The sequence below is a fragment of the Mus caroli genome, unplaced genomic scaffold, assembly GCF_978045245.1.
Source record: "Mus caroli unplaced genomic scaffold, Mus_caroli_1 scaffold_7, whole genome shotgun sequence".
In the NCBI taxonomy this organism is placed as follows: Eukaryota; Metazoa; Chordata; class Mammalia; order Rodentia; family Muridae; genus Mus; species Mus caroli.
Window position 1 is genome coordinate 29,135,798 of NW_028227262.1, and position 15,613 is coordinate 29,151,410.

The 15,613-nt window shown below is 49.7% G+C and overlaps 2 protein-coding genes across 2 annotated transcripts in view; one reads left to right on the forward strand and one right to left on the reverse strand.

The window, feature by feature from the left end:
* Wnt5b (Wnt family member 5B) overlaps positions 1–15,613 on the forward strand; it is a 113,539-nt gene that overhangs the window by 50,234 nt on the left and 47,692 nt on the right. The window lies entirely within an intron of this gene.
* Fbxl14 (F-box and leucine rich repeat protein 14) lies at positions 12,263–15,314 on the reverse strand. The gene has a single exon (XM_021164851.3). The coding sequence runs from the start codon at positions 15,312–15,314 to the stop codon at positions 14,112–14,114; it is 1,203 nt and encodes a 400-aa protein (XP_021020510.1). The 3' UTR covers positions 12,263–14,111.

Consider the following 15,613-nt stretch of genomic DNA (forward strand, 5'->3'; position numbering starts at 1 on the left):
AGCAGGAAGTGCACTTTACCACTGAGCCACCGCTCAAGCCCCTGTGGCTTTTTCAGAGGACCCAAGTTTGGTTCCCAACATCCATGTAGGGTGGCTCATGACCACTTATAACTTCACCTCCAGGGAATCCTGTGTGCTCTTATGGCCTCTGAGGATATATGCGGCATACACGTGCACATTTATAAAAGTGAATAAATTTTTAAAAATACAAAATAGTATTTTTATTCAATGTGCTCTAAAAAGGAGGAGAAACTTGGAGAGTAAAGACAAATGGTAAGATAATGGCGCTAAGAATTGGAATATGGGGGGCTGGAAAGATGGCTCAATGGTTAAGGGCTCTGACTGCTCTTCCAGAGGTCCTGAGTTCAATTCCCAGCACCCACATGGTGGCTCTCAACTATCTGTAATGGGATCCAATGCCCTCTTCTGGTGTGTCTGAAGACAGCAACAGTGTACTCACATAAATAAAATAAATATATCTTTAAAAAATTGGAATTGAAGCTTTCAGACAGCTCGCTATGCCACAAACTAATGTCCACAAGTTTCCTGTAATGAGGAGTCAGGGCCACATGGACTTTGTGCCTGTTGTCCTTGTTTCATTTCTGTTGCTGTGATAAAATACCCTGACAGAAAGTAATCCAGGGGAGAGAGGCTTTGCTTCAGCTCACAGTCTGTCAGATCAGGGGAATCCGGGCCACAGGAGCTTAGAACTAGTCACGCCAAATCCACAGTCCAAAGCTTACTACGAAGCTCCTTTTCTTATGAGTGATGTGACTTTCGCTCTCATACAGTCCAGACCCAAACTTAGGGAATGCTGCTGCCTGCAGTGGGCTGGTTCTTCACATATCAATTAATGCAATCAAGCAGTCCTCACAGACAGATCTGGTCTAGGCAGTCCTTCACTGAGACACACATCTCGGGTAGTTCTAAATTGTATCAGGTTAGTAGTTAAAGCTACCTATTACACCCTTGAAGATTTCACATTTTTTTTGAGGTGGCTCATTTTCATCCAAAAAGTCATAGATACGATTCACTCCTGCAGAAGACAGATGATTCAACAACACTGTCCTAAATAGGGAGGGGGCTCTGAGAGTCTACTCTCAGCCTAGGGTGTCTTAGTTCAGATTGCTATTGCTGTGATGAAACACCGTGACCAAAGCAACTTGGGGAGGACAAGGGGTATGTGACTTACACTTCCACATCTCAGTTCATCTTAAAAGGAAGCCAAGACAGCAACCCAAACAGGGCAGAAGTCTGGAGCAGGCGCTGATGCAGAGGCCATGGAGGGTGCTGCTTACTAGCTTGCTCCTCATGGATTGGGCAGCCTGCTTTCTTTTAGAACCCAGGACCTCCAGCCCAGGGATGGCCCAACCCACAATGAGCTAGGCCTTCCCTCCCATCAATAATTTAAAAATGCCCTACAAGCTTGCCTACAGTCAGACTTTAAGGGGGCATTTTCTCTATTGAGGTTCCCTCTTTCCTAATGACTACAGCCTATATCACATTGACATAAACCCAGACAGTACAAGGTGCATGACTGGTATGCACAGGGCCCTGAATTCCAGACCAGCACCCAAATCAGAAACTAAGGAGAGGATCTACTTTGATCACGTCTCCTTGTTGTTGAGGCATGGCCTCTACAAACCCCTGGCTGTCCTGGAACTTACCTGATAGACCAGCCCATCCTCAAACTCGGGTCAATACGCCTCTCGTGTGCCACCTCCCGCAGCTGGCCATTTGATACGGATGAAAACAAAAATTCCTTTCCCGACCAATTGTTTTGTTTCTGATCAGAGGTTTGGAGAGGGAACTAGAAGTCGCCGCTCAGCTTGACGTTCAGTGTGAATTCCATGCTGGCTTTGAAGCTCCCCAGATGAACAGTGAGATCCTTGATACTCCAGAGTGGGGTTAGAAATCCGCAATCAGTTTTGCATCCATGGCCCAGAGCTAGGGTTAGTAAGGAGAACAGCTACCTAGGCTGATGGGGAAGGCAGGGACTCAGGGCCAGGCTGGGAGCTGTCACCCATTTGTGATTAATTGCATGCTCGGTGATTTGTGTATAAATGACACCCGCAAAGGTCCTGTGAGATACAGACAAACTCCCTTGGGAGTGCATGCTCTCAAAGACTGTCGAAAGTAGTGCTTGACATCGCACATCTTACCCACACATTACCTTGAGATTACGCGTTGCCGTGGGATGGATATTTGCTCAGTGGTGAGGGATGGTCGGTGTGTGTGTGTGAAGGGGGGGGGTGGTAACAGGCAAGCTGGGAACATGACCTTTTGCCCTCCAAAGCCCCAGTGAGTGCTCCAGACCCTGGCAGTGCCTGGGCACTGGGCAAATCTCCCCTAGGCATACAGGGCAGGGGTTAGAGGTTAATGAATGAGTTCACGCCTCACACTCAGTATCCTGTTTGACAGTGGTTATATACACGAGATCTTAAATGGGGTCAAAACGGGAATTGCAAGTTTTCCCCACACTCTTTCTTTCCGCAACAGTGGTGTTCCGAGGTGGCTGCCCCTCCACAGGGAAAGGGAAGAGTGCAGCTCTGGTCTCTGAGAGACTCGGTATATGTCTGAAGCAGGGCCAAGAGGAGAGCAGGTGGGGGCGGTCCTGGCTGCTTCTATTCTTCTCTAGTAATCCCTTAAAAAATAATTGCAGCCCCAGACCTCCGCCTCCAGCACATTTTCCACTTGATTAGAGGCCTTTGTGGGGTAGGCAGAGGGGCCTGCAGACGTGGACATTATGCTGGACCCTGCAATGTCCAGCTGGGACTTTTTCCATCAAAAGGGGATTTTAGTAAAACCATTATCAGGGGCTTAGAGGACAAAGGCCGATGAGCTGCAAACCAGGGGCAGATTAGTGGTAGCAGCCTGTTTCGGGTCTGTAGAAGGGTGGGAAGGAGCTTGCAGTGACTTGCATGCAAGTGCCTTGATTTCTCTTGCTAGGTCCTGGCAGATGAGGAGGTGGGGTGAGTGTAGCAGCTGGGGCTGGGATGTCAACGGATGTGCGAGGTAGGACTAATGTCTGCTTAGGCTTCTGGTTATGTCCACCTCGCCTGGAATTCACTGTGACAGCTCACAGTTCACAAGGAGAAATCAAGAAAGGCCCACGTAGCTAGGCAGTGGTGGCACACACCTTTAATCCCAGAATTTGGGAGGCAGAGGCAGGAGAATCTCTGTGAGTTTAAAACCAGCCTGGTCTACAGAGCAAGTTCCAGGACAGCCAGGGCTAACCAAAGAAAGGAAGGAAGAAAGGAAGGCCAGTGCTGGGTCCCTTTATAGGGCAGATGGACACTGTTTGAAGGAAGCACTGAGGGATTAGGGAAGGCGGGTGTGGGGGGGGGCGGGGAGGAGGTGTAGGGGGGCGGCATGAGAACGTTCTGTCTATAGTCTTGCTATTAGGATTGGGGGTTCCTTTGGGTGGACATCTGGGGAAAGTTATCTAAAATATAAGCTTCTGTCTTGTTGGGCTCCCCAGAGCCACACTCCATCTTCATTGAGGAAGTGGAATTTCAGGCTGTGGGAGTCAGTTGCCTCCTGGAGGGCCCATGAGGGATCTGACACTGTCTCCCTCCCTGGAAGGCCCTGGCTTCTCCCTGTGTACATTAAAGCTGTACATTACCTGCTGAATGTAGGCCCTTGGGGTGTCAGCTGCAGGGCTCTGGACAGGACATCTCAGGCCTGAAGTGCTGGGTATTCCTGCCTCAAGTGAAATTCACAGAAAACTCTGTTCTTTAAAACCTTCACTAGAGAAAACATACAGGGGGTGGCGGGAGAGGGAGATGGAGACGGAGAGATGACAACACATAAATATAAAGCCTGAATTCAGGCCAGAAGTGAAGCTGTCGGAGGCTGCGCATCAAAGCCTCCCTCCCTCCCTCCCTCCCTCCCTCCCTCCCTCCCTCCCTCCCTCCCTCTCTGTGCCCAGGGCTGTGAGGGTTCTGTCATCCAGCCTCCTCAGCCCTCCGAGTCATGTGGGGACCTTTCTCTTGTCTGCAGACTCCCTTCCTGGCATTGTTCTTTCCAAACCCGTCTCCGTTCTATATAGTCACTCAGAGACACATTTCAGCCATGGTTTCCATAACGGGTTTCCATAATCTCCCTTGGGAGACTTCATCATTTTCTAAGAGTCCTCTTGGTAGTTCTGGGAATAGCAATGTGCTTCACACTCAAGCGCAGCACGTACTAGAGGTCTGTCTTATTCATTCTCTTAACAAAACAAAACAAGAGCTCTATATGTTTGAGCTAATAATCGGGGCTCACCCGGCTCACAGGCTGGTAGAAGTCCCCTCCTTTGTCCCATGGCAGTAGCAGCTGCCTCAGACCCACGCTCTGATTCTCTGACCTCAGAGACTCTAAGTGTCAAGAAGACAAGAGCCCATCCTCTACGCCCTCAGCCCACCCCTCACTGCGGCATGTTGTGGAATCTGGCCAGGGTGGCCCCGAGGCTCTGAGTGCGTGCTTGTCTTCAGCTGCCTTTCTCTCGTCTACGTTCTGCATTTACACCGTGCAAGAAACCTCACTTCCTTCTTAGACCCATCAGGGTCTGGCTTCACGGGCCCCTTTAGATTCTACAAAGATGGTTTCATGTGGGCAGTGAATATACTGCATTCCTTTGATAATTAAAGTGAATTAGAACAAACATGTAAACTCCCAACTCGTTTTCTATTTTTCTTTCACAGTAACAGGATGCTTAGCTCTATCTTCATGCATGATTGTAAAATTTCTCCCCACCTGCCAAACTTGGCAAATGTAGCACTCCGACAGTTTTTGAGAAGGAGTCTTAAGGAATCAGCTGATACTTACCTCAGGCCCACCAAAGCAGAGCTGCTAGAACTGAGGGATCCCCATGAAACAGTAACACCCCAGAGACAAGGTGCCAGGAGTCACCTCGCTGGTACTTTAAAATTCAGTCTTGGGCTGTTGAGATGGCTCAGCAGGTAAAGGTGCTTGCTGACCAGACTGACTCACAGACACATGCATGCCTACACACGTACACGTACCAAAGGGTGAAAAAGGAAAAATTTTAAAAAGCCAGTCTCAGTGTTTGGAGAAAATAATGTTCTAGTTGTCAACTCTTGGGAGTGGGGGAAACATCAAGAGAAAGGATTTGTTAGCCTGGAGGGCTGGGTGGTCTCGCAACGCAGCCACCAAATCATAGACAATGCTGCCACCTACTGACAAGATTCAGAAATTGCAACTCTGGTGGGTAAATTCTGTCTTCTGTTTTCACCAAAGAATAAACTGTGTTGCCTACACTTAATTTTACTGCTTTATATTGAGTCCAAAACCATTTTAATTAAGTAAAAGCAAAGGAAACCATATTTGTCTGTTTTCTGCCTCTAAATTGTTTGGATACAACTCAATTTCATTAACAGCGGGAGGGGTAAATCCTGTGCACATGTCCTAAAATGAAGGTAAAATGAAGAGTGTCATGGAACAAGATGTTTTTTGTCCTCCCTCCTTTGTGCTGAGATAGGGTCTTATGTTGCCTGGGCTGGCCTTGAACTCCTTATGCCTCCATAAGTTCTGACTGTAGGCAAGCTTGTAGGGCATTTTAAATTATTGATTGGAGGGAAGGCCTAGCTCATTGTGGGTTGGGCCATCCCTGGGCTGGAGGTCCTCGGTTCTAAAAGAAAGCAGGCTGCCCAATCCATGAGGAGCAAGCTAGTAAGCAGCACCCCTCCATGGCCTCTGCATCAGCGCCTGCTCCAGACTTCTGCCCTGTTTGGGTTGCTGTCTTGGCTTCCTTTTAAGATGAACTGAGATGTGGAAGTGTAAGTCACATACCCCTTGTCCTCCCCAAGTTGCTTTGGTCACGGTGTTTCATCACAGCAATAGCAATCTGAACTAAGACACCCTAGGCTGAGAGTAGACTCTCAGAGCTCCCTCCCTATTTGTCAAATCACCTGTCTTCTGCAGGAGTAAGTCGTCTCTCCATACCTATACTCCCCAAGGGCTTTGTGTATGCTAAAGCAAGCACTAAGTACTCTACTAAGTACTAGTTAGTAATGTGCCTCCACCTTTTAGAAATGTGCCTGTTGTCCGACTTTAATTCAGCATTTTTATTTCTAGAGCAAACAAGGATGCTGTTTGCTGCTGATCCATGTACGGTATCACTGGTAATGGATTTCTCATCTCGTTGGTAATGCATGTGTGTGGTTCCTTCTGTGGTTGTTTGTTTTAAGATGGGGTTCCTCTCTGTAACAGACCTGGCTGTCCTGGAACTCACTTTGTTGACCAGCTTGCACTTGAATTCAGAAATCCTCCTGCCTCTGCTTCCTGAGTGCTGGGATTAAAGGTGTGTGTCAACACTGCCCTGATGCATTTCTGTAATTCTTATTGGGATCTTTGGACAATCAGACTCTTTTATGTATGGAAAAAATGGGCTAGCTTCTGTCCCGGGAGGCCACCTGATTCTCTGTCTATTGCCTCTGACAGATGGTGGCAGAAGAGGTGTGTCAGGTGCGCTGACCTCAGCAGAGTGGGAAGGCCATTCTCACTTTCTCGTCCAGGCTCTGCAAACCTGACTGCCTTCTCTGTTCCCAGCAGTGGCCAGCTGTGAGCCTGGTAAGGCACAGGGATGGCACAGACTGCCCACCCCAACAGTTTGTGTTCCCAAATGAAAGACAGATACACAGTTGAGCTGCCCTCTGGGTCCAGTGCAGTCAAGATAGAATATAGAGTTCAGTAAGTAATAACTCAGGACTATTGGCGGGAGGGGGATTTAACCGTGTAGAGGTTACGAAGTGGCCCAGGCATATTAAAATTAATGGCTGTGCGAGGTGTGTGTGTGTGTGTGTGTGTGTGTGTGTGTTTCATTCGGGAACATGAAGCATGGAGACAGGTAGCAAATCCACTGACAGGGTTTATTAATTAAAAAATATTACTACCCTTACCATCTAGCCTTAGCCAGCTGTTACTCCACTATGTAGACCAGGCTGGCCTCTAACTCATAGAGATCTGTCTGCCTGCGTGAGCACTGGGATTACTGGCGTGTACCACCAGGCCTGGGCCCAAGAATCATTTGCCCTAGTGGTCTAACTATTGCCGTTTCTCCCTCCCTTATCTATCCGTTCAGTTCCAGTCTCTGTAACTTCTTTCCAGAGTCTAAGAAATATCAGGACTGAGTTTGGCTCCTATGTAGAGACCACATCTCAGAAAGCCTTGCCCTAGACTGAGAAATGGAAGCAGATGTGTATGCAAATAAGGGTAGTTTGGGGAGAGTTTCCTAAGGAGATGCAATATCACTGACCTTTGTAATACTTTGTGCCATTACCAAATGAGGAAAGCGGTGTTGCCCAAGCCAAGGCTGAATAACGCCATATTGCTTGGGAAATAGTAACTATGTCTTGAACTATTGAACTATTTCCCTACCGTCCAATTCCCATGTCCTGGGTCCATGACACGAGCGGCCATTACAGACAGGCAGCATAACATGTCTGTTCTTCCCCAGAGCAGATGACATGCTCACGGGCCTAGTGTCAGCTAGGTGAGCCGTGCACACCGTAATTCCACTCCGTGGAGTTCAAGAGCAGCTGTGGCCATATAATGAGTTTGAGGACAGCCTGAGACCCCGTCTTTAAAGAGGTGCTTGATGGTAACAAAAGCACTTTACTCTGTGAGGACCATGGAGGGTACAAGGAGACATGAGTGGGGTCAACCTTTCCACCCTTGACGAGAAGAACTAGCCAGAGTTCCTGCAGCTGGACCCTAAGTTATGATGCAGGCAGGTGTGCATAGTGTGGTACGTGTCTGAGCATTCTTAGTTCCGAGGTTTTCAAAACACAGGCTTCCAGCATTGCTACAGGAACTCCTGTGGGTCCTGACTCAGGCCTCTGGGGACAGTGAACAACACACCCGAGGCCACTGGCTTCTCTAGCACCTATTCTAGGCTATTCGTGAACCTGAACTTTGATCAGCTTCAGGAAGAGCCCTGAACGCAGTGTTCATAAAACATATCGAAGTTTGCACGCTGCAGTTCCTATCAAGCAGCAGTGATAACCTAGGGCATCCTGGGGGTGGGGGTGGGGGTGGGGGTGGGGGGTGTTAGGGTTTCTCCTCCCAGAATGCTCCAATGCAGGACCTTTCTGAGGGGACTGGAGTCATGTGTGGTTCCAGAAGTAGCCACACATGGGCCACATCTTAGTGTTTATTAAAGTCTGTATCGGCTTCCACTCTGAGGCAGAATTCTCATGTCACCTGCATGACATCTTATTGACTCTCCAAGTATAAAATTCAAAGCACCGTATCTGCTGGCTATTGGCCAAACTCTCCAGCACGCCACCTTGCTGGTCCTTCTGATGTCATTGCCCTGAGCTGCTGTGCCTCTTGCTGCTACCACAGACCAGCCCCCTTTTTTTGTAACGGAGATGCACTATTTCCCAGTGTCTCAGCTATCTAATAAGTTGTTTTCTCATTCAGTGCTGGAAATGGAACCCAGGACCTCAAGCACCGTAGGCCAGGCATGTGCGCTATCGCCTTGTTACACCCCAACCCCCCTTGGCGTATAAGGACACGTGGTGCTTGAGCCTTACACAATCCAAAACTAGAAGAGCAATGAGCTAACCAGAACTTATGCCCAGGGCATGGTGGTTCATGTTATAATCCCAGCAAGGTCTGAGGCCCCCGGTCAGTCTGCGTTAGAGCGAGACCCTGGCTCAGAGAACAACAATAACTAAAAGCAAAACTTTCTTTCCTTGCTTGTAAAGTGAGTACACTCTCTGGGCTAACTTACGGCAGCCAAGATACTGGAAATTGTTGTTTTGTTGGCACTAGGGTTAAGTGGCTCCCTCAGATGCAGATTTACTGTGGCAGGAATGTCACCTCAATGGAAGGCAGGGTTTGCAGAGTACCATACATGCTGGGTGGCTACAGGCAGTTCCACCTGGCAAGATCAAAGTGATCCCTGGGAAGGAGGAAGAGGCTGAAACTGATCATTTGGGGACACTTCCAGCACTGTTACAACCCAGAAATACAGGCCGTGAACGTACTTACATCTCACCAGCTGTAAATTACGAAGTCGCCACAGATTTAAATGAGATTTCTTACCTACTTTGTGAGATTTGCTTTAAAAAGAACTTAGCATTTACTGTCGGAACAAGTACGCTGACAGAAACGAGCTGTGTGGCCCCTGTGTGAGCTTAGGTTTGAACGGAGCTGGCTTCCAACCCTGTTCTTTCCTCATTTCCAAAGCCTCACACCTTCTCCAGGGTTGGCAAAGGCATAAAATAGAGGTCTTTCCTTCTATCAAAGGATAGAATTAGCTCTCTAAAGGAGTGAGGTTTGATGCAGGAAGAGAGGGGATCCCACGACTTCTGGAGCTCCTCCCTCCCGTCTAGGCAGAGCAGAACCAGGATCAGAGCCTTTTCCTTTCAGACCTGGGAAGGCAGCTGCCAGCTGCAGGAGGCCTTGGCTTTGTTCCAGAGATCTTATCTCTTAATGAAAGGGCTCTTGTTCCCTGAAAACTCAGTGGTCCCTAGGGGCTACAACTTTCTCCTCTGCCTTTGAAAACTTAAGTTCAAAGCTAGACTTGGTGATGTCTGTACTCTCTGCACTAGGGAGGCTGAAGCAGGAGGGTAGCTTATTCAAGTTCCCGGGACATTCTGAGTTCCAGGCTAGCCAGGGCTACACAGAGAAACCCTGTCGCAGAAAAACCAACCAAACAAACAAACAAAAATAAAACAAAACAAACAAACATAAAGAGATCAACACCCTTCCCGGGAAGCGCCAGGGTTTGGAAGATAGACCATAAAAATGTCCTTTTGCTGTGGAGTTATGGGTGGGTTCCTATGTAGCCCACCCAGGTTGGCTTCCAACTCAATGAGCAGCCAAGAATGGCCTTGAACTTCTGTTGCCCTGAGTATTAGAGGGTGGATGGCCGTTTATGTGATGGTGGGGAATGCATCCGAGCTGCACCCCTAGCTCCCACATCCTTAACTTTAAGAAGAAAACTACAATAAAAGAAACATGTATTTTTAATAAGATGTTTATTATAGATTTGAATTTTTTTTTTTTAAAAAAATTCATTTGTTTTCTCTTAAAATGGTCCTGGTCCCAACTTTCAGTGTTAGCAGATGTGAGGTGGGCAGGCATCCTCCCTGCTGCCTCATGTGGGGGACGTCCAGATGGACTTCCTGCTCCTCCTGCCTGCCGTGCCTCAGGGGCTCAGCAAGGGGGACAAGTTTACCCCACCCCCTAGCAGGTAGCCAGAGGTCCACTGTGACCCTCGGACACTGTAGAAGCTGTCTGAACCCCATTTACAGTTATATTTATAGACATTAAAGGAAAAGGCTACTGTTGGTGAGACCCCTGAAGAAGTCCTTTTCCAGGTGATTGGACTATAAGGTTTATGATGAATTCACACACACACACACACACACACACACACACTATCCCAGTGGCTCTTTTCTCTCTCCTGTGAGACAAGAGTCTCACTATGTAGCCCTGATTTACCTTAAAGTAATCCTCTTGCCTTGGCCGCTGTTGGGGTCACAGGCATGTGCTCCCATTCCACATCCAGCTTTTTCCATTTCTTGTCTCAGTGAATCCTGAGCTACCCCTCCAGCCTTCAAAGCCTCTCTCCTGCGACGTGGGTAAGGATCAACCCTTCCTGCACTGACCCGACCCCTAGTGTCTTTGAAACAGAAGCTGTGGCGCAGGCTTAGCCACACGGGGTACACCCAGCTCCCACTCATTTCTTTGAGGGTCACATCACAGGAAACCAAGATAGAGTCAGCAACCAATCTTCCCGAGAAGGGGGTTAGATTGAATTGTGGCTCCCTCCCTGGTTAGGCGATAGAAGGCAGTTTATGCCCCACTGGAGAAACAGGGAGATGTTTCAGTAGGTCGCTTGAAGGGTTAAAAATGTAAAGCACCATGCAAAGCCCACATGGGTTCCCAGCGTGTATCCCGCGCCCCCCCCCGCCCCGCCCCATTCAGAAAGAAAGGGATGTGAGTACTTGGTCTCACCATCAATTGTAAAACGTTTATCCCCCTTTCCAGAGAAGTTCTATACGCTTGCCTAGTTCAGGCCATGGACACTAAGACCCATGCCATGATCTTAACTTGCAAATGCTAATTTATGACCCTTTAAAGACTTACTTTTATTATGTGAGACTTACATGTGTGCCTAAGCACCTGAGTGCAGGTGCCCACAGAGGCCCCTGGAGATGTGGTTACCTGAGACTGGGGGCGCTGGGAGCTCGTCAGCCTCCCGCAAGGGCAGCATGTGCTCCCACCACCGAGCCGTCTCTCAAGCCCCTTAAACTTACACTTAACAATTAAAAATCAAACAAACAAACAGAAACTGTTCCAAAGTATTGATCGTGGGATTATTTGCATATCCGATGGAGACTAGTATCGTGGTGTGACTTACAGACCAGACCACAGTGGAACCCTGGGAACTAGGTCAGATTCCTAGGAAGCAGGCCTGATTCAGACTGCTCTCCAGGATCCCTACTTTTTGTTGTTGCTGTTTTGTTTTTAGGGAATAGAAATCTGTATTGTCCCTAAAGAAAGAGAAGATAGATCTAGTGTCGGACTCAGACCAGGTTTTGGTGACTCGAGAAAGGAACGACACAGCTTTTCTGTTGTTCAGGCTTAGCGCTTAGAAACTGTACAGGACCGTCATACCCCACAACAACCTGGGTTCTAGCTGTCTGCCTGGAAAGATGGGTGACCTAGGAAACCCAGGTGGAGAAAGTGACCTCAGAAACAAAGCCCACCAATGTGAAACCAGGGCTGTGACTAGCTCACTTCCATCTCTGTCCCTCAGCTTACAGAAGTCACAGTGCTGCTTGTCTATGTAGAACTATGCTAACATTGCTGGTATCCATCTATCTGCCCTTAATTCAGCCTATACCCTTACCAATGGCTGAGTGGCCAGCCTGGGCACTAGAAGGGCTCCAAACGAAAATGTGCCTTAACTTTGACCAGTCTTAAGCCCCAGCAAAGGGTCTGCATGCAGCCAGGCCTGAAGGGGGATGTTAAAGAGCACTGCTGCCCCCTTCCGCTGGACCTGCACACACACAGGAGCACACAGGACTGGGCCAGCCAGCTAGGACAGCACTTTCAACTTCCCCAGAACAATGGCTGGCTCCCTCTGTGTCTCACTGTGTGTCCCTCACTGTGCGCCCAATGTGAGGACACCCCTCCTACTTGCGCATTTCCAGAGCTCAGGACCCGCTTTTTCACAGTTACCCTGGATCTCACCTCCACCACCACCATTCCCAAAAAGAAACTGGCCACTCTGGGAAACTGACTCTTCCAAGTCTGGTTTCTTAAAAAAAAAAAAAAAGTTTCATTTTTTTTTCAGTTGACAGTTTAAAACCAAAATTTATAGAACTCTTCAGTCTGATCACATTTCTAGAGACAGAACATTTGGATGTCAGTGGTAAATCTTAAAAGAAATTCTCAACCATAAACTTACACCACATGAGCCAACTGAACTCTCCCTTAGTTCCAGTTTCTGTGCACACATAACACCTCCCACCTGAGCATGTACCCAACACACAATGCCTTAAAAATAAATCACAGATACAAGGGGGGGGATTTTGTGCTTTTTTTTTTTCAAAAACATACTTCATATTTCCTCTTTTATTATATAAATATCAGTTTAACCTTTTGCTGTAAGAATATAAACGTTTTAAGAGGATCTTTGTTATTTATACAAATTCACAAACAGTACAATTAATTGATAAAGGTCTCTGGGTTTCTCCATGGTCTCTCATGTTGCTGTGGAGGACTCTAAAAAAATAAACAAACAAAATATCCAACAAAAATATACATCCTACTCAAAAGCGATTTGTTTTAAAGCCACAGTCCCAACCCCCCACCAAAATAAAGTCATCTATTCCTCCATTTAGAAACAAAAGTTTTCAAACCCACAAGCTCCCGTTTCACGAACAGAACACAGATAGGACTTCAGTCTCCTCCCTTTGACATAGCCTCAGGCTCTCCGCTGACACTGAGCTCCTAGACAGGACAGGAAGCCTGCTATCTAACCTCTTGGTGGGAAGACTTGCAAGAGGGTTGGGGTGGGGCATAATTTGCATATATAATACTCCTCTTCAAGACTCAAATCTGCATCTCAAACAAACAAACAAAAGGGAAATTCTGCTCTCATTTCTCCCATACATTTGTGCTATAAATTAAATCAATATAGAAACATGGTTGGGTCATCAAAGCCCAATAGACTGTGTGTGTGTGTGTGTGTGGGGGGTGTCATAGCCAGGATGCGGAAGTGGGGCACACTGGGTAGAGGGAGGTTGGGAAGAAGCCAAAACCAAAAACAGATACAAACCCAGTGGGCATCTTTCCAGTCTAGGCACAAAAATGTTTCAATCTCAAAATATCTCTCTTGTAGAATTCCAGGGCTTAAGAGAAAAAAGTAAACTAAAACGAGGTAGCCAGACATATATATATATATACATACACACACACACACACACATATATATATATGTATATATATATATATGTGAGAATATACTCAGCAGAAAGAAAAAAGGACAATGATTTCAAATTTCTTTGAAAACTAAAAATGAAGCAGATAAAAAACAAACAAAAAAACAGAACAAGAACAAAACCAGAACTGAAGTGAGTTGCAGATACCAAAGGGGCAGCGATGAGAGGAGACTGGCTACAAAGTGGATGAGAAGGCTGTTCAAGTCGGGCTTGCTTTCTACAGGTTTGGAATTAAAAGCCAGATCACAGTATCCAAATGAAAGTGTAAGTGAAGGCAGGCATCTTTCCTCAACTCCTCGGGGTTGAAACGACTAGTCCCTCCCCGCCCCCACCCCATTTCCAAATGCAGTGCCCCAGGATACAGTTGTCGGTGGCTGAAAGTCTCCATACCCTGCAGAAGAGTGGGCAGAGAAGCAGCAGGGTCCATCTCTCCCCTCACTGGGAAAGGAGAGTGGGTAGAGGGAGCAGAAGAACTCCAGACGCAGTGGAGAGGGGCGCCAGACTAGGAGAAGAGAGCCCAGGCTTCCGTCATCGCCCCACCGCGGCCACTGCCCTGAACGTGTAAGTGCGCGCGTGAGTGTGCGGGAACAGTGGTGGTCCTGGGATGAACGGGGCGGGGCAGGGGAACTGGAACTGCCGCCCTCACCTGACCTTCTCACTGTCCGTCATCTGCCAAAGTCCCAGGTTAAGTACCTTGAGGCAGGGCAGCTGCGTGATGCGCTCCAGGCCGCGCTTGGTGATCCTGGTGCAGCCGTACAGATCTATGCCCGTGAGCTGGCTCAGGTGCTCAGCGATCAGCTCCAGGCCCTTGTCCGTGATGCGCACACACTGTCCAATGTTGAGCGTGCGCAGCCCGTGCATCTGCCGCACCATGCGGTTGATGCCATCGTCACTGATATGGCAAGAGCAAAGGGAGAGGGACTTGAGGCCGTCCAGTCCCTGGGCTATGTACGCCAGACTCTGATCTCCCACCTTGTCACAGAACGACACATCCAGACCGGAAAGGCGCAGGCTGCCCATGGCCAGATGCATGATGCCGGTGTCGCTGATGTTGTCGCAGGAGCGCAGGTTCAGGCTGCGCAGGCTGCCCATGTGCGACAGGTGCAGAAGGCCCGCGTCCGAGATGCCGCCGCAGAAGCTGAGGTTGAGGAGCCGGAGGCCCGTCAGCCCTCGCGAGATGTGCTTCAGGGAAAGATCCGTGAGTTTCTGGCAGTCCTGCAGAGTGAGCTGCTCCAGGCCCAGGCAGCCCTCGGCAGCGCTGCGCGTCATGCCGGCTAGGTGCCCGATGCCCACATCCGAGAGGTGGCGGCAGCTGCGGAGGTTAAGGCTCTTGAGGCGCTGCAGCCCCCAGGCAATGAGCAGAAGGCCGGTGTTGGTGATGTTGCTGCAGCCCCCCAGCTCCAGCACCTCCAGGCCCTTGAGGTACTGGGCTATGCGGCCCAGGCTGCTGTCGGTGATCTGCTTGCAAAGGCTCAAGTTGAGAGCGCGCAGCGAGCCGATCTCCTGCACGAACGCGTGGCCCAGGCCGTTGTCGGTGAGGTTGTAGCAGCCGCTGAGGTTGAGGCTCTCGATGTTCGCCATGCCCTGGATCACGTAGCTGAGGCTGCGGCGGAGGCTGAGGATCTGCACGCGGCGGATGCCCCGGGCCTGCAGGCTGGGGAACAGCGACGGGTTCGCCCGACGCAGGTGCAGCTTGGCCTCCACGCCCCGCCACACCGACTTGTGGTAGGCGGCGTCCCGCCAGGCCGTGCACACCTGCGCCGCGCGACCCTTGTCTCGGACGTCCAAGTAGCCGAAGATCATGGCCAGCAGCTCGGGGAACAGGCACGAGATGTGGGTCTCCATCTTCCTCCCGCCGCTACACCGCGCCGGGTGCAGGAGGCGCGGGCGCCGCAGCCACCGCCGCCGCCCCGGGAGGCGCCGAGAGCGGCCCGCCGCGGGCCAACGGCCGCCCCTCCCCGCCTTCCGGCCGGGCCGCCGCTCCTCCTCCCGGCGCGTCCGAGCGGCGCTTCCTTCCTGCCGCCCTTCCCGCCCCCGCGCGGCCACTCGGGCCTCACATCCCGGCCGGGGCGGGCGCCGCGTCCGCGCCCGCGCGCCGCCGCCGCCCCGCGCCCTGCGGCATCCCGCGCCCGGCCGCGTCGCTG